At 42.0% G+C, this 19,815-nt stretch overlaps 1 protein-coding gene across 1 annotated transcript; it reads right to left on the reverse strand.

Moving 5' to 3' along the window:
• Positions 1 to 692: 692 nt before the first annotated feature.
• Positions 693 to 19,026, reverse strand: pde4dip (phosphodiesterase 4D interacting protein; the record flags this gene model as incomplete). The annotated part of the gene is made up of 21 exons (XM_080473048.1): positions 693 to 3,493; positions 3,625 to 3,671; positions 3,790 to 3,847; positions 5,814 to 5,921; positions 5,994 to 6,100; positions 6,306 to 6,410; positions 6,512 to 6,571; positions 6,674 to 6,748; positions 7,360 to 7,526; positions 7,611 to 7,668; positions 7,742 to 7,959; positions 9,154 to 9,250; positions 9,317 to 9,400; positions 9,484 to 9,568; positions 15,829 to 15,882; positions 15,977 to 16,012; positions 16,414 to 16,519; positions 16,613 to 16,665; positions 16,953 to 17,138; positions 18,861 to 18,904; positions 18,981 to 19,026. The coding sequence occupies 21 exons, from the start codon at positions 19,024 to 19,026 to the stop codon at positions 3,443 to 3,445; spliced, it is 1,845 nt and encodes a 614-aa protein (XP_080329174.1). The 3' UTR covers positions 693 to 3,442.
• Positions 19,027 to 19,815: the final 789 nt, after the last annotated feature.

Raw genomic sequence — 19,815 nt, forward strand, 5'->3', positions numbered from 1 at the left:
TTATAAAAAAGAAAGTCAAAATTGCTCCAATTTCTAAAGTTGTTACATTTTTGCTACAATTGCTACTCTTGATATGTTTGCTAAAAAAATCAATTATTAGAATTGCTAAGCTGATGAAATTGCTTAGCTTGCTAAAATAAAGAAAAAAAGATAAAACGGCCACACTTCCTAAAATTGCACCCAAAAAATTAGGAATAAAACAAAGTTTAAATTGTTACAACAAAAAAGAATTTAAAAAAAAAAGCTAAAATGGCAACACTTGCTAAAATGCCTCGCTACTTTCTAATCTGGTCTCATCTTCAGCATTTGTATCTTTTATATCTTCCTCGCGTAGCATATAGCGTCAGTTAGCATTAGCAGTGTGTTACCTGTGTTGCTAACCGAAGCTAGCGATCCGCAGAAGCTCTGGGAGTCTGTTGCACTGTGACGGGCAGGTAGAGGGGGAGGGGCGGGGCTATAAGGAGATGGATGTGGTCACCACATGAGCTCATCGGGTTGAAGACGGGTGGGAATGCAAAATTTAGTCAAATGAAGTTGGGACTTGTGGGATGATGAGTTTGACGTGGAGCTTCAAGAGGAGGAGGGGGCGGGGCCAAGACCTTTTTCTAACAATACGTATACATAGAAGTATAATGGAAGTACGCAAATAAACCGTTTTTTTAACAAACTTTTTTGCAAGTTCTGTTACTTTTCAAAACAAAACAGTTTTATTGATGTTTTCTTCCCATTAACAAAACTTTTTACACATACATAGCTTCTAAATGTCAAAGAAACACAAACAATTTGTACGTTTCTATATTGCATTGTAGTGTACCATTACAAACATTTCATTAGATTGTCAAATTCTGATAGCATTCAGCTAGCTGGCCTACAGTAAACAGAAAAGATTCATAAAAGTAAAAAAAATAAAGGTCCATTGTAGCTTCTCCAGATGCTGGCATAACAGTGGAAACATGTATCTTAGGCCCCGTTTCCACGACAACATTTCACGTGACAACACCTAATCCGTTGAAAAAGCGGAGTGTGTTTACACTGCAGCAGTGGACACACTGAAAATGATATGGTTAGTCTGCCGGGCCATGGGAGGGCGCTGTTGCTTGTTTTTGTAATGAAACCACACAGACGTGTGCAGAGAACAAAACACTATATATAGGTCTGTGAAGAAAAATGTAGAAGTCAACCAAATAGAATGGAACTGGAACGAGCAGGAAAAACACAGAAAATGACACCAAAAGCATCCAGATATCTGAACAAAGAAGGAATTTATAGACAAAAGAAGTTTACTAATTAGTTAAATTGTCTTAAAGGTAATTAGTACCCAAATCTGTGACGAAAAACTTTTTACATAAAAACACTAGTTTCTTTAATAATCAAGATATCTCTCTTTATGTCTCTTTATACTCTTCAATCTGAAGGAATATCAATATATATTTTAAGTTTGTTCTTGGTCTGAAATACATTTGATAGTATCAAGATTGGCGCTGCCACACCCTACTGCCATACTACTACATACTACATACTACCTACTACCTTCTACCTACTACCTACTACCTACTACCTACCACATACTACATACTACCTACTACATACTACCTACCACATACTACATACTACCTACTACATACTACCTACCACATACTACATACTACCTACTACATACTACCTACCACATACTACATACTACCTACTACCTACCACCTACTACATACTACATACTACCTACCACCTACCACCTACTACCTACTACCTACTACCTACTACCTACTCCCTACTACATACTACCTACTACCTACTACCTACTACCTACTACCTACTACCACACCATATTTATTGTATTAGTCACTTTTTATCCATATCGATGTTGGTGTGTCATGTATTTTTATTTGATTGGTCAATAACCAATCAAATCCTGTCCCTCCTCCTCTTCCTCCTCTTCCTCCTCTTCCTCCTCCTCATCAACTTGTTTTCTGAACTATAAGAAGTTATGAAACTTTGGGATTAGAAAGTCAAAATAATCAGACAGACGTCGTTTCACCTTTCAAAAGCGTCCCTTAATCCCTTGAAGTTGTTTGTATGTGTTGAAGTTCAGTGAGTTTTTAATGCGTTCTGGAGACGATCTGAATGTTGATGGAAGTGAAAAATTCAAAATGGCGGACGAGGAGTTTTTTGAGGGAATCCAGAGGGATTACGTGACGCTATCCAATCAAAATGTAGATTTTAAAGGTAAGACGCAGCGCGTCACTGACCAAAATGCAAATCATGAATCAGGAAGAAAATATCGGCCGCGGTCTTCACATACCTACTATAAACATGAAGAAAATGGAGAGAACCTGACATCCGTCTGGACTGATGATGCATCGGATGATATCAGGGAGAGTCTCAACTATTAAACTACTGATCTGGACCATAAAACTAGAATACGATCGCGAGTCAAACCGCTACGTGTCGGCCATGTTTGTTTACAACTGGATGAGCAGAAGGAAGGGATGGGAGCGGAGAGATGAGCAGTAACCATCAGTCTCTGCAGGAGGGAATACCGGCGTGAAAGAATCTTTCCACTTTGGGAGCCGGATCAAAAACATCATGGATACAGTGGACCAGAACACTAACCCCCCAGAAACGAGGAAGGTTTTGCAGATCCACTCATATTCGTTGCCGTGTAAACGGGGCCTTAGCATTTTGTGCTAACAGCATTTTGAGATAACTTGGCATTTTTTTCAACAAACATTAGCATTTTGAGTTAAATCAGCTGGTTGAACGACATGCTCCGGGAGTGTGGGGTTAGCCATGTCTCTCGTGTCCCGACAGTACCTTATCCTGGCTCTGACCTGGTCCTGCTTGTGGTCCAGGGACTGGAGGTTGGTGGACAGGATGCTGGGCAGTGCTGGTTGGTGCTCGTTGTTTCAGCTTCATTAGATTGTCAAATTCCAATAGCATTAAGCTAGCTAGCTGAGAGTTAATAGAAAAGATTCATAAAAGTTCATGTCCCCCGGTGAGCTCAGTAGGTAGAGCATCAGACTCTCAGTCTCAAGGTAGAGGGTTCATGTCCCCCGTCCAGCTCAGTAGGTAGAGCATGAGACTCTCACTCTCAAGGTAGAGGGTTCATGTCCCCCGTCCAGCTCAGTAGGTAGAGCATGAGACTCTCACTCTCAAGGTAGAGGGTTCATGTCCTACGCTGGGCACCACCTTCCTGTGGGCTCTCCACCTTCCTGTGGGCTCTCCACCTGCAGGAAGGTTCTTAATGGTGCAATGTGATCTGGGTGACGGTGCTCAGACTGACACCACCATCACCTGGAAATGGAGAAGAGGGAGAAGATGGAGGGAGGGATAATAGTTAAAAAATTAAAGTCCATTGTCGCTTCACCAGATGCTAGCACAGCATTGGAAACCCGCATCATGACGAATAGCTAGCTAGCTCGCTAGCCCCGTCCTGCCAATGGCATCACCACGCTCCGACCACCAGTGAGCTAACGTCCGCACGCAATGTTCTGGCCTGGAAAGCACACAAAAAACATGTCATATCTTATAGCGTTAGCTTCAGGATGCTAGCATGGACTGGGGAGGAAGTGGGAGGGCTCAGTGTTGGGGGAGGAGTCACAGTGTGTGGGGTGGAGTCAAACTCACCAGTAAGTTTCTCTTTGCTTGGATCAAAACGTCTCGAGTCCTGCAGACTGAAACGACAGCACGTTAGCATCGATAGCATCGTAAAGCTTAGCATGGTATGTAAAACCACCATTGAACACTGGTAACGGAACACGGTGAGTTTGGTTGAGTGCAGTTGGTTCTCACGTTGTCGGACGATGAAATCTTCGTCTTCCTGCTTCAAACTCTTGGGGTTCTCTCGCAACTGAAAACACAATTAGCTTTGTTAGCTTGGAATCATTCGTTTTCTGAACATGGTTAGCTCACTTAGTGTTGTTAGCTCCATTAGCATTGTTAGCTTTCTAAATGTGTTTAGCTCACTTAGCATCAGTAGCTCACCTAGCTTTGGAAGCAGATATGGCTCAAAAATCAGTTTGAAATGTACTAACAGAAATACTTTTTCATTTTCAGATTAAACTGCATTTTTGACTCATAAATAAAAACTAATAATCATCCAAACTGCATTTTCATTTTCTTTGATAAGGCTGCTTCTTCTGTGACTTAATGAAAATGAAAAAGAAAATGATGATTAGGATTTAATTTTCAAAAATACGGAAGAAATTTAGGGCCACTGAAGAAAAAAAAAATTCGGAGGCTACAAAGAAAAACAACCTTCGTGGCTTCATAAAAAGTCGAAAATCAAAGTCGAGTTTTTTTTTTTTCACGGTGGAAAAAAAAGTCGGTCCTGTGGACATGTGGAGGACATGTCAGCGGTGAGACTGTTTCCTCATAATGCATCAGGCGGTTTAATGAAGTGATGAAAAGATGCTTCAGGACAGAATGGAGCTCATAAACACGGTGCAGTTATCATCAGTATCAGGACCAGAAGAGACAGAGCAGCTGCTGCCTGGTTCTGTAGAGGAACACAGTTATCATCAGTATCAGGACCAGAAGAGACAGAGCAGCCTGCTGCCTGGTTCTGTAGAGGAACACAGTTATCATCAGTATCAGGACCAGAAGAGACAGAGCAGCTGCTGCCTGGTTCTGTAGAGGAACACAGTTATCATCAGTATCAGGACCAGAAGAGACAGAGCAGCTGCTGCCTGGTTCTGTAGAGGAACAGTTATCATCAGTATCAGGACCAGAAGAGACAGAGCAGCTGCTGCCTGGTTCTGTAGAGGAACACAGTTATCATCAGTATCAGGACCAGAAGAGACAGAGCAGCTGCTGCCTGGTTCTGTAGAGGAACAGTTATCATCAGTATCAGGACCAGAAGAGACAGAGCAGCTGCTGCCTGGTTCTGTAGAGGAAGTTCGTCCAGTACGAAGGACAAAGACACGGATCCCGGCTGCTTATTTAAATGTTCTTATTAATCAAGGAAATCCTGTGTAAAATCACGTCCATCAGCAGTAAGAAACCTGATATAGTCACAATTAAGGGATTTAATGTGAATTCATATCTACGGGCAAATGATGAGGGACGGACAGACGATGAGGGACGGACAGACGATGAGGGACGGACAGACGATGAGGGATGGACAGACGATGAGGGACGGACAGACGATGAGGGACGGACAGACGATGAGGGATGGACAGACGATGAGGGATGGACAGACGATGAGGGATGGACAGAAAGTCTCTCCGTGAAAAAAAAAAATCTCGACTTTGATTTGGGACTATTTCTTTGGGCCACAAAGGTTTTTTTTTTAACCTCTGAATTTAGTTTTTTCTTCAGTGGCCCTAAAACTCCCGTACAAAAAGACACTCCAGCAAATAGTGACAAATTCATTTTGAAATGTCAAATATGAAAATTAAAATGCATTTGCAAAAATCCTTTTTCATTTCAAGGATATAGCTGCATTATCTGACTCATAAATGAAATTTATAATAGTTAATTCAAAGTGCATTTGCATTTCCTTCTTCAGGTTGCACATTTTATGGCAGAACTCAAAAATGTATGAGTCAGATAATACAGCTATGTCCTTGAAATGATAAAGCATTTCTCTTAATATATTTCAAATAGATTTTTGAGCCACATTCGCTTCCATACTTAGCAACATTAGCATTGTAGATTTGGTTAGCTCACTTAGCATTGTTAGCATTGTGTACTTGGTTAGCTCACTTAGCATTGTTAGCATTGTGTACTTGGTTAGCTCACTTAGCATCGACAGTACACTGGTTCATCCAGTTATCCTAATTAACTGAGTTAGCTAAGTTAGCTGCTATGCTGACCTGCTGGCTAGCTTCCTTCCACACATAGCCTAGCATGGCATTAGCTTCACACAGGATTCTTCGTAGCTCTCCTAAATCAGAGCAAAGTTCCCTCGCGCCGTTCGACACCTGGAACAAAACATTTAGCGTTAGCGATTGTGCAAAAAAAGGCTAACATCAGGCTGTGACAACATCGCTCACCTGTTGGGGGTGGAGCTCCAGGAGGCGGCGTTCCATCTTGCCAATCAGCTTGCTGCAGGACGACAGGCCCTGCTCCAACACCGCTACATGATCAGCCCCGCCCACAACTGCACCTCAGGGGGGAGAGTTAGGATGCTGCTAAGATGCTAATGCTGCTAACACATCTACGGTGGCTGACAATGCTACCACAGCTTCCACAGCTAAAAATGCTAGAGTGGCTAACACAGCAAAATTTTCGATCGATGCTTTAGTGGCTAACTCTGCTAACACCGCTAACTCTCTAAACAATGCTTAAGTGGCTAACACAGGTACCTCGCTTCCGGCTCAGGAAGATTTCATGTTTTAGCTCAGCCCCCTTCCTCCGTCTGCGCTCTACAAGCACCGCCTCCCGAAGAAGCTCCGCCTCCTCCAGGCCCTCTGTTAGCAAAAAGGAGGTTAGCTTCAGGCTTGCTCGGTTAACTTCAGTTTATGTGTTTTTGTCTAGCATTAGCATGTGTTTGCTTGATGCAAGCTGTTACCGGCGAGGCGTCGCTGGAGCAAAAAGTTTTCTTCTCGCAAAAGTTTGAGTTCCGAATAACCTGAAAAACAACAAACAAGTCAACAAGCGATACACATTAGCTTAGTCAGTAAAACTAGCATTAAATGTTAACAACAGTTGTTTGCATGATTAGCATAGTCACCTGTGATTGACAGGTATAGGGTGGAAGAGGGCAGGGCTCCGTAGGCATCCCACAATGCACCGGGGCTGGGAGACACTAAAGAGTACCACACGGTGTTAGCATGCTAACTGATGCTAGCATGACGACTTATACACAGTTTAACTTAACAGTAGCTGTTAGCATTTTAGCTCTTGAGAGCTTCAACTACAATTTATGGGCCTTCATTCCGTTAGCGAGCTAACAAGCTACTTAACAAGCAACCTACTAATTCAGTCACTCATAAACATGGTGCTAGATTTACCATTAGCTCACCCGCTTGAAGCTAACGCTCTCAAGAGATATAAATGCTAACTGCAAATGTTTAGCTGACTATAATGAAGTTAGTTGTTAGCCATCTCAAGCTAGTTAACATATGCTAACAGAATAATCCTAAAGCTCGCAATAATTCTGTGTGACAGTTAGTTATTAGCCCACTGAAGCTAACTGACAGATTTTGCTAATTTAGCTAGGATCGTTTCTGAAGTGACTGAATTAGCAAATTAGCTTTTTGTTAGCACCCTGAAGCTAGCTAACAACAGCTAACAAAATGAAGGCTTGTCAATTAGCGATTGTTGTACTTATCCAATGCTAGTTTAAATATATGCTATAACATCTAAAATAGCTTAAAGTGGCTAGACATATTTGCTTTGCTAACATTAGCTGCCAACCTCTTGCTACTCTTGCTGTGCTCCAGCTAGCGTCCATCTGGCTAGAGTCGTCGTGTGGCTCCGTGTCAGACACGTAGGAGAAGCTTTCGGATTGGTCTGAGGGGGCGGGGCTAATGCACGGGCGAGCTCTGAGGGTGTCGATAAGCTCATCATTGTCCAGACTTCGCCTGGAAACACAAACTGTTACGTTGCTTCATTGCTTCAAGCTAACATGCTAAATTTAGCTGCATCATGCTAACGAGGATACACACACTAACTGCTTGTCGACCATCTCATCGTCGTCGTCATTGTGGTTGTCATGGCGACCTACTGCAGGAGACATTTTACTTGTAATATCAGCTGATTTTAGCCCCACCCCCTGTCGTAAAAGCCAATATCTCACGGATTTGGTCTTGCAGGCATTGTGCCGTGGCCCCGCCCCTCCTGAGCAGATCTTGGAGGCTTCGCCCCCTCGGACAGTCGGGGAGCTGCTCCTCCAGAGTGCGGGAGGCGTCGTCTAGGAGGCAGGTTAACACGCTGCATAGGCCGACGCCTACTTCCTGTCTGCGACGCAACTCCACCAGTTCCCAGGCCTGAGACTGGACCAGCGCCGCCCACTTCCTGTAGTGGGTGGGGCCAAACTGTCAGGTACAACACACTTCCAGTGGGCGGGCGGGGTTAAACTGTCAGGTAAAACACTTCCAGTGGGGGGGCGGGGTTAAACTGTCAGGTAAAACACTTCCAGTGGGGGGGCGGGGTTAAACTGTCAGGTAAAACACTTCCAGTGGGGGGGCGGGGTTAAACTGTCAGGTACTGTCACTGCCTCAATTCTCCAAGTGTGTAATGCTGGGTGTATGTGCCGCTCCAAGCGCATGCTGGCGCGGCTCACACTGCTCCGTGTGCGCATGATTCTCCCCAGCGCACCTCAACAGGTGAGCACAATGGCACTGCCCTACAAACAGAGGGGAAAAGCAAGGCGCCAGCGGAGATGAGAACAGCTGAAACAAGCACTGAACAGAAGGCCTGAAACCAAAAGGGCTGCCGGTGAGCTCATGGCTGAACTGTTCAAATGTGATCTCAGCATTGTACAGGTAATTTAATGAATTAATTTACTCGGTTAATTAAGAAGTTTAAATCAGAAGATGAGAAGAGTTTAACATCCATTTAAAATCTTGTTTGTCTGTATTTAAAGGGCTCAAATGTGATAGTATGTAAAATATAGCACATTTTTCTTTAAGAAAATTCTCAGTAAAAATATTTAATTTATGTATGAAAATAGTATATCAAAGTATTTCTGTTAAGCAATTGTTAAATTAAAATGAACATTATACTAACTTTAATTGATATAAACATAATGAAAATGGCTCCAGATTATAAAAGTAGACCTAGTTTTCTGTGTGGTTAATGGTCATTTTACAGATTACCTGTGTTGATTTAGTAAAAATAATAGTTTAAAATATACTTTAACCTAATCAAATGTGCTCACTTGAAATTGAATTTATTTGTATTTACCTTGTTTGATGGAAAATCTTGAACTTATTTGCATTGTGTTTTATGTTCAAAGGTTTTTCATCTTTCTTGTCACTGAAGAATAAAAACAAGTGAAATCCTGAGTTTGGTCAAGTGCAGGAAGCCATGCCGTTCTAAAGAAACTTGACAAACACACTTCCAGCAGTGGCCGGGGTTTAAACTGTCAGGTAAAACACACTTCCTGGCTTTAAACTGTAAAACAGGAGCATACATACGCTACCTGTAGGGGCGTGGCCAAAACAGCTTAAATCTAACTGATAAAACATGATGCTAATGCTAACTCACCCTAAGCCATCATCTGTTTGTCCCTTTAGCTCCTCCCCCTCCTCTTCCTTTATGGCGGGGCAAGAGATGATCGTGCAAATCTGCAGGTGGTCAAACTCTGTGGGCGGAGTCACCAATCAGACCAGAAAGTAATTTCATTACTCACAGTGCTGTGGTTACTCACCCGGACTGCTGCCGCCATGGTCAGACTCTGTCTCATTCTCATCATGCTCCGCCTCCTTTTCGTAGCTGGGATCCCGAACGACAGCTAAACAGGTACCAAAATCTTCATAAAGTATTTCATTAAAATAAATTTAAATATGTGAATTTAAATTTTTTTAAAAAGTGTACGATTTCTTGTTGAGTGTTGCTCCTTGGGGTGGCGCTGTGGTTGCCCCCGATGTTCTCGAAGGTTCGGAAGATTCTGGAGGTCCTGCTAGCAACAAACACAACTTGAAGCCCCGCCCACTTCCTGTCACTATCACCGCCTACTTCCTGTCACAAGCACTGCCTAATTCCAGCAACAAGCCCTGTCTCTTCTCTACAAGCCCCGCCCACTTCATGTACCAAGCCCCGCCTCTTCTCTACAGACCCCACCTTATACATGCATCAAGTCCAACCCCTTCTCTATAAGCTCCACCTACTTCCTAGACCAGGCCCCGCCTCTTCTCTTTAAGCCCCGCCTGCTTCCAAGTCTCAGTCTTGAATGTTGGGCTCATTTCCCTGCTGACCTCATGAGTCAGTTGTCAAACGTGAACAACAGCAGGACTCATAGAAAAGTTAGGAAGTAAATCTAAAACAGACAGTAGGTCTTTGTTTTTTTTCTGACATTAAAAGCTTGAAAAAGGTTGGTGACCACTGAGGGAGGAAGTTACTTTTAGTTTTTGAATGAAGGTACTTTAGTTACTTTTTTAAGTGGGTTTTTTTGTTTGTTTTTTTTTCCCCTTTTTTTCTCTCCTCCTCCTCCTCCTCCTCCTCCTCCTCCTCCTCCTCCTCCTCCTCCTGTGATGATCGTTATAGTTCAGTCTTACAGCCTGAGGCCAAGTGTACACGTAACTGGTTTTTACAAAAAGGGATATTTCCCCTCTATGTTTACAAAAAAATCTTCACTGACTTGGACCCTCATATCCACCTGGTTCGGAGCTGCTATGAGCAGCCACACCTGTAGGGGGCAGTGTAGCAAGAAGCATGAAGCCATGATAGCCAATCACAGTCCTGGAAAACAACACAACGTCATATTGTGACGGAAATTTGCCACTCCCCTCTTTAGATGAAAGCGGAGACACAGAGTTTATCCAGATCCGCATTGTGGGCGGAGTTTTCAGGAATCCTCGTTTGTGGAGAGTTGGCGCTGGTTTATGTGTAAATGTAAAAACGCGAGCATCAGGTGGAACTAATTACCTCTGAACGTTCTGAGGGCTCGGTATCACGGGGGGCTTTTCCACCAAAAAGAACCAGGTTCTAGTTCCGGTCCAGGACCAGATTTAGCACCAGTTCTTGTCTTTCCACAACCAAAGCCCCGGCCAAACAGGGACTAAACTGCTGCTACGCTGGTCCCACATCGTTACTGGACCAGAGAGGAGCCAGACTGGGGGCGGAGTTATCTCTGGAGTTATCTCTGGAGTTATCTCTGGAGTTATCTCTGGAGCTATCTCTGGAGCTATCTCCGGAGTTATCTCTGGAGTTATCTCTGGAGCTATCTCTGGAGTTATCACTGGAGTTATCTCTGGAGTTATCTCTGGAGCTATCTCTGGAGCTATCACTGGAGCTATCTCTGGAGTTATCTCTGGAGTTATCACTGGAGTTATCACTGGAGTTATCTCTGGAGTTATCTCTGGAGTTATCACTGGAGGTATCTCTGGAGTTATCACTGGGGTTATCTCTGGAGTTATCTCTGGAGTTATCACTGGAGTTATCACTGGAGGTATCTCTGGAGTTATCACTGGGGTTATCTCTGGAGTTATCTCTGGAGTTATCTCTGGAGTTATCACTGGAGTTATCACTGGAGGTATCTCTGGAGTTATCACTGGGGTTATCTCTGGAGTTATCTCTGGAGTTATCTCTGGAGTTATCTCTGGAGGTATCTCTGGAGTTATCACTGGGGTTATCTCTGGAGTTATCTCTGGAGTTATCTCTGGAGTTATCTCTGGAGTTATCTCTGGAGCTATTTCTGGAGTTATCTCTGGAGTTATCTCTGAAGCTATCACTGGAGCTATCTCTGGAGCTATCACTGGAGTTATCTCTCACTGGAGCTATCTCTGGAGTTATCTCTGGAGTTATCACTGGAGCTATCACTGGAGTTATCTCTGGAGCTATCTCTGGAGTTATCTCTCACTGGAGTTATCTCTGGAGCTATCTCTGGAGGTATATCTCACTGGAGTTATCACTGGAGTTATTTCTGGAGCTATCACTGGAGTTATCTCTCGAGCTATCTCTGGAGTTATCTCTCACTGGAGTTATCTCTGGAGGTATCTCTGGAGCTATCTCTGGAGGTATCTCTCACTGGAGTTATCTCTGGAGTTATCACTGGAGTTATCTCTGGAGCTATCACTGGAGTTATCACTGGAGTTATCTCTGGAGCTATCTCTGGAGTTATCTCTGAAGCTATCACTGGAGCTATCTCTGGAGTTATCTCTGGAGTTATCTCTGGAGTTATCTCTGGAGTTATCACTGGAGCTATCTCTGGAGTTATCTCTGGAGTTATCTCTGAAGCTATCACTGGAGCTATCACTGGAGTTATTTCTGGAGCTATCTCTGGAGTTATCTCTGAAGCTATCACTGGAGCTATCTCTGGAGTTATCTCTGGAGTTATCTCTGGAGTTATCTCTGGAGTTATCACTGGAGTTATCTCTGGAGCTATCTCTGGAGTTATCTCTGGAGTTATCTCTGAAGCTATCACTGGAGCTATCACTGGAGTTATTTCTGGAGCTATCTCTGGAGTTATCTCTCACTGGAGCTATCTCTGGAGTTATCTCTGGAGCTATCTCTGGAGTTTTCTCTGGAGTTATCACTGGAGCTATCACTGGAGTTATCTCTGGAGCTATCTCTGGAGTTATCTCACTGGAGTTATCTCTGGAGTTATCTCTGGAGCTATCTCTGGAGGTATCTCTCACTGGAGTTATCACTGGAGTTATCACTGGAGTTATCTCTGGAGCTATCACTGGAGTTATCTCTCACTGGAGTTATCTCTGGAGTTATCTCTGGAGCTATCTCTGGAGGTATATCTCACTGGAGTTATTTCTGGAGCTATCACTGGAGTTATCTCTCGAGCTATCTCTGGAGGTATCTCTCACTGGAGTTATCTCTGGAGGTATCTCTGGAGCTATCTCTGGAGGTATCTCTCACTGGAGTTATCTCTGGAGTTATCACTGGAGTTATCTCTGGAGCTATCACTGGAGCTATCTCTGGAGGTATCTCTCACTGGAGTTATCCCTGGAGTTATCTCTGGAGTTATCTCTGGAGGTATCTCTGGAGTTATCTCTCACTGGAGTTATCCCTGGAGTTATCTATGGAGTTATCTCTGGAGTTATCTCTGGAGTTATCCCTGGAGTTATCTCTGGAGTTATTTCTGGAGTTATCTCTGGAGTTATCTCTGGAGTTATCTCTGGAGTTATCTCTACCTACGAGGAGGAAGAGACGCTGAACCAGCTTTCTGAAATCTCCAGCGAACACGGAGCCCCAGAGTGGTTCTAGAGGAAAAAATAAGTAACGTGTGGGAACGATATAATAAGTCGTTCCCTGAAGTTAATAATACGAGGGAACGAGATTATTCAATCCGTGGTTGCGGAGCCGTGGCTCTCCAGATGCTGCAGAGCTCCTGCTCCGTCAGTCAGCTCCGTCAGCTGGTGGATGTAGAATCTAGAATCAGTTCTTTTCAGGCTTTTCATGGTGACATGATTGTAACTAACTTCACTTCCAGGTCTTGTCTGGCGTTCTGACCGCAGGCTGAGGTTTCCAATGACAACCTATAGGTTACCATGGAAACGGCTGTAGAGCAGCGTTCTATCATTCTACACCTCCATTCCTCCATGTTGAAGCTTTTGATTCAGACACGTCCAGAAATAAAGTGAAAGGAGCAGAAAGTCACTATGGAATGTTGGAATGGTGAAAAATAAGAGCCAGGATCATTCATGTTATTATTATTATTATTATTATTATTATTATTATTATTATTATTATTATTATTATTATTATTATTATTACTATTATTATTACTATTATTATTATTATTATTATTATTATTATTACTATTATTATTATTATTATTACTATTATTATTATTATTACTATAATTATTACTATTATTATAATTATTATTATTACTATTATTATTATTACTATTATTATTACTATTATTATTATTACTACTATTATTATTACTATTACTACTATTATTATTATTACTATTACTACTATTATTATTATTACTATTATTATTATTACTATTATTATTATTACTATTACTATTACTACTATTATTATTATTACTATTATTATTATTATTATTACTATTACTACTATTATTATTATTATTACTATTACTACTACTATTATTATTATTACTACTATTATTATTACTATTACTACTATTATTATTATTACTATTACTATTACTACTATTATTATTATTACTATTATTATTATTACTATTATTATTATTATTACTATTACTATTATTATTATTATTACTATTATTATTATTATTACTATTATTATTATTATCATTATTATTTTTATTATTATTATTACTATTACTATTATTACTATTACTATTATTATTATTACTATTACTACTATTATTCTTATTACTATTACTACTATTATTACTACTACTATTATTATTATTACTATTACTACTACTATTATTATTATTATTATTATTATTATTACTATTACTACTATTATTATTATTACTATTACTACTACTATTATTATTATTATTACTATTATTATTATTAATTATAATAATTATAATAATTATAATTATCCACTCTCCCCTGACCTCCATAATTTCACTCTCCTCCATGATGTCACTCTCCTCCATGATGTCACTCTCCTCTGACCTCCATGATGTCACCCTACTCCATGATGTCACTCTCCTCTGACCTCCACCTTCAGGTCAGACTCTTCTCCTCCACCTCTACAGTCACTGATCTCTCTCAGACTCTCTCACTATTTCCCTCAGTGACGACGAGCTGCTGATCACTTGTTTTTTCTTTTATTAGTGATTTCACTACTGTGACACCAGACAAGATCATCTCCTGACCTCCATCATCTCCTGACCTCCATCATCTCCTGACCTCCACCATCTCCTGACCTCCATCATCTCCTGACCTCCACCTCCTCATGGCTGTTTTTCTCAGTAAAATTCCTTTTCTCCGTCTTCCTGTCAGGATTTAGTGTGGAATACCGTCGATCAGCTGATTGAGATGCTGAATATTGACCGCTGCTCGGTGGAGTCGGTGCTGAGCTACGTCGTCTGGCTGTGGTTCTCCAGCTGCACCACAGCAGATAGGAAGAGGCTCCAGAGGGTCACCACCACCACCCCGACACTCTCTCGCTATCTCCCATCCCTGGAAGACATCTAGAACCCCCGCTGCCTCAGGAGAGCCCACAACATCCTCAGGGACTCCTCACACGCCGGTCATCTCCTCTTTGAACTTCTGCCATCAGGGAGGCGTTTCAGGGCAATAAAGACTAAAACATCCAGTTTCTCCCAAAGACCTGTTGTTGTCCTGAACGCCTCAAAACACCAACAAACCCTGAACTGCTGTTTTACCCCCCCTGTCTTGTAAAAAACCCCTGGGGACTGTACAGTTTTTTTTTTTATTTTTATGTCTGCACTTTTCTATTTTATTTTTTCAGTTTTTATAGATTCTTTGTTGTTTAAGGGCATTTGTACTAATTATCTTTACACTTTCTGTTGTTTGCACTGTTTATGAGAGCTGCTCTTTTTAATTTTGTTGTGCCTCCAAGGTACAATGACAATAAAGGGATTCGGATTCGGAATTGTGACACTTTTGATTCTGAAAGTGGGCGTGTTGAGGGCGGGGCCTGGACGGTCCACCTTCCAGGTGGACTGAGAGCTCTAAAAGGATGTATAAGCCCCGATTTTACTTTTTTGGGGCGCCCACCAATTTCAACTTTTGGCTGCATGTACATTTTTAGTAGGAATCCTACACAACGTTTTATAGATGAAGCCCCTGCTAGTCAGTGTGTTGAGGTCAAAGGTCAGAAGCTCTGACTGCCTCTAACCTCTGTAGTTTTGTGGCACAAACTAGTTCCTCTCCTGAGCGTGACCAACTGTGCAGTGAAAACTTTACGTGCTCTGAAGGAAGCTGGTGAGAGTCTGTTTAAATATCGCTGATCAATAGTTTGGTGCGTTCAGGAGCGGCTTCTGTTATAATGACGCAGAAGCATCAGAGCACAACAGTTTGAAAGCATTTGATGGATTTCAGTGCTGCATCCTGTTTAAGCTACTGAGGTGTACAATAAAATGAATAAAAGAGGAGGGGCCCCACCCCTCACCTCCTTCTAGAAGCCCCTCCCTCTTAAAGCCCCACCCCTCACCTCCTTCCAGAAGCCCCTCCCTCTCAAAGCCCCACCCCTCACCTCCTTCCAGAAGCCCCTCCCTCTTAAAGCCCCACCCCTCACCTCCTTCCAGAAGCCCCTCCCTCTCAAAGCCCCACCCCTCACCTCCTTCCAGAAGCCCTGCCCCATCTTCCTCTGTTGCTCCTTCTCCCACAGCTCCTGTACATAAATGGGACAATCCAATTTCCAACTGGGAATTTCTGTTTAGTAGCAGCTAGCTTGATGCTACATGTGTTAGCATGAGTGTGTTTACCCGGTTAGCTTCATGGAGTGCGTGGAGCTCCGCCTCCTGAAAAACATTCAATCAGCTTCCTGTTAGTGCTTGTCAAAAACAACTGGGAAGTGGGAATTTACCAACTGAGAAATGGAAAGCTGGGAAAATTCTCACTTCGGAGTTTTGAAAAAAATCTAAAGTTAGCGCTATTTTTATAGCAACCATGCTAACTGCTAACTGGGAAATGGGAATTTCAGCTGGTCACTTCTAACATTTTAATAAAACCAATGCTAACTTTCAGAAGCTAACTGTTAGCATTAGCTTGTAAGCCGCAAGCTAATATGAACCCACTTGTTAAGCTAACAGCTACCATTGACTTTAATTAAGAAATTTGAGTATTAGCGACACTATTGTCATGGGGATTTCTGTTTGTGTTTTTCTGTACTGCATGAGCATTAGTTAGCATGCGTGTTGACCTGGTGGTGAACTTTGACCTTCAGCTGCTCCTTCTCCTCCTCAAGTTTCGTCCTCTGATGTTCAAGCTCCACCCCTTTCTCCTCGCAGATGTTCAATGATGCCAACCTGCTGGAGGGAAAGAGGTGAGCGGATCTTAACGGGGTGGGTGTGCCTTTACAATGTTGGTGTGTAAAGAGTGGTTATGTCTTGCTTCCTCACAGTCGCTCTACTTCCTGGTTCAGTTCGTAGTTCAGTCGTTGCAGCTCCGCGTTCTAAACACAAACATGCTAGCTTTAGCTTTAACACGCTAATGCTAACACAGTTCGACAATGCTAATGCTAGTGCTAACATTAAACATGAAGCGCCACTGAAGCTAATGATAACATTAAGCGTTGACCGCTATTGAAGTTAATGCTAACAGTAAAAATGAAACACTACTGAAGCTAATCCTAATGCTAACACTAAACATAGAATGCCACTGAAGCTAATGCTAATGCTAACATTGAAGTGAGCTAGCAGCACACAGAGACCATGCTAAAGTTAAGGCTAATAGACTGACCTGTCTATGTATATCTTTAAGGTGAACCTGGTCCTGGCTCTGGTGCAGATGCTCGTCCTGGTCTTTCTGGACGAGCCTCTGGTTCTTGTCCTGGTCCTGGTCCTGGTTTTGGTCCCTGAGGTTCTCCTCCAGGAAGTAGATCCGGAGCTTCAGACTAAAGTTTTCCTTCTTTAAAACGTCCAGATGCTGTTGCCATGGAAACATTTCAGAATCACGACAGTGGGTGGGGCCAGAGAGGGGGGCGCACACACACACACACACACACACACACACACACACACACACACACACACACACACACACACACACACACACACACACACACACACACACACACACACACATCCCTTTTAGCATTATTAGCTTTTGAACATTTTTAGCATAATTAGTTCTTTCAGTGTTAGCTTTTTAGCTTTGTTTTCATAATTAGCTCTATTAGCATTGTGAGCTTTTGATTGTGTTTTTATAATTAGCTCTTTTAGTAATATAATTTTTTTTCATAATTGTAGCATAATTAGCTCTTTCAGCATATTCGCTATTTTAGCACTGTTTTTATAATTAGCCCTTTTAGAATATTAGCTTTTTAGCATAATTAGCTCTTGGAGCTATCATTTTTCATCATAATTGTAGCATAATTAGCTCTTTCAGCATTACTCACTATTTTAGCATTGTTTTAATAATTAGCGGTTTTAGCTTGTTTAGCTTTGTTATCTCTTCTCATTGGTTTGCATAGCTAGCATGGAAATAGCAAACTGTCTTGACACAAGCGTAAAACTAGCATGTAGCTACCATGAAATTAGCATAAAACCAGCTAAGCTAGCCGTGTTTTTTTATCTATTGTGTTAGCATGTTGCATGTCTTTCAGCATCATGCTAGTTCAATAACAACCGAGCATCTGTTAGGAGCATGCTAAGCTAGCCGTGTCAGTAATTAGAGATCTTATCCATCATGTTAGCATGACGCGGTGCGTTCTGGCTCGCTAACTCGATTAGCATCACGCTAATTTCATCAGAAAACCCGTCTGACAAAAGTGTGTTTGTGTTTGGCTAGCGACGCTATCCGACACGCTCCATTAGCAGCCGTGTCAGCTAATGCTAATTGCTCCCGGACCGATGTGTCATAGCGCGTGCAGCTAGCTCGGGCGGCTGTGGCGGCAAGAGAGAAGAAAAAAACAGATTAGCGATGCTAATTTAAGCTGAACTCTGCGAACATGTGTTTTCAATGGAGTTTGGAATGCAGCGCCGTGATTGGCCGATCACCCCCCCTCCTCCACACACACACACACACACACACACACACACACACACACACACACACACACACACACACACACACACACACACACACACACACACACACACACACACACACACACACACACTAGCTAGGTCTGTTCCTCATCAAGTCATGCTGTCAGGAAGAATTAGCATCAAGCTACACTAGCAGGGCAGGGTCAACGAGCAATGCTAACAGTGCTAACGCAAACCGCATGTGATGTTTAAACGGTTAGCGTCAGCTAACTCTAAAGCTAATGTTTGACTCATTAATAGAAAGGACAGGGGGATAAATGTTAGCTTTAGCAGTTTAATGCAACATTCATGTTAGATTTATGTGGATTAGCTATTGTGATCTAACTAGCAAAAAACTAGGTAGAAGCCAGCAGGAAATTAGCAAGCGTGACATTACCGTGAAAAGAGTATGACCATAGCATAAAACTAGCACGAAACAAGCGTTTAACTAGCTTGAAGTTAGCTTGAAAATAGCATGAAGTAACTTAGCATGAAGTAATCTACTATAGTAGCCAATACTAAAGCTAGCATTTCACTCATGAGCATTAAACGTACATAAAAGAGACTTGTTAGCATTAAGCTAAGTCAAACCTCTGTGTTAGCATTAGCATGCTGTTACCTGCTCGAGGTCTCTGATGCTGTTCACCTGGATCGCTACTCCATCTACAAAAAGTAATCAGTTACTTTTAGAAAAGTACTCTCATGACTTCCACGGCATGTTATGCTAATGCTAACTCACCGTTCGTGTGGTTGGGTTTTTCAGCACTGGAGAGCCTGGAACACATTTTAGCATTAGCAATAGCATTACTGTCATATCTGTCCTGATAGCGTTAGCATTAGGGGAAGGCTGTTACCTTTAGAGATTAGCTGCCGGACTAGTGTTGGCATTAACACAAGAACCCTAGCTTATGCTAATACTAACGGCTAATGATAACCATTTATGCACGCTAATGCAAACCGCAGTTACTATGAAATGAGTGATTTTGTTATCAAATTAGTTAGAATTAGCATCCAATGCTAATGTCTCTTTTTAGCTGGACTACAAAGTCGCAGGATTCTCACTTTTCATGACATAAAACAAGCAAGTTTCATGCTAATTACACATTATTGGTGGCATGCTTGTTTGCTGCTAGCTTCATGCTAATTTCCTGCAGATTTTTTCTATTTTTCACATGAAGTCGTTGCTAGTTTTATAGTAGTTTCACGATGGTTTCATAGTTTCATGCTACTTTCATGCTAAATTACATTATTTTATGCTCTTTTTATGCAAGTTTCAAGCTATTTTTTTGTTACAGTACTTTCTTACTAAGTCCTTTTCTATTGCATGCTAGTTACATGCTAGTTTTACTCTCTATTCATACTTGTCTATTGTTAACTCCCTGATATTGCTATCGTCTCATGCTAATGTCTCTCTGTTACTGTGTTGCTAAACTCCAAGCTCAGTAGCTTATTCCATTATTCCCACTGTAAAAACAAGTTGATTCCTTCAAGCTAGGAAGCTATCATGCTAATGCTACAAACATTTTCTAGTGCCTCATTGGTTTTTAGCATCTTAGCTCACGTGCTGATCGACT

This window comes from Lipophrys pholis, assembly GCF_963383615.2.
Source record: "Lipophrys pholis genome assembly, chromosome: 10".
NCBI classification, from domain to species: domain Eukaryota; kingdom Metazoa; phylum Chordata; class Actinopteri; order Blenniiformes; family Blenniidae; genus Lipophrys; species Lipophrys pholis.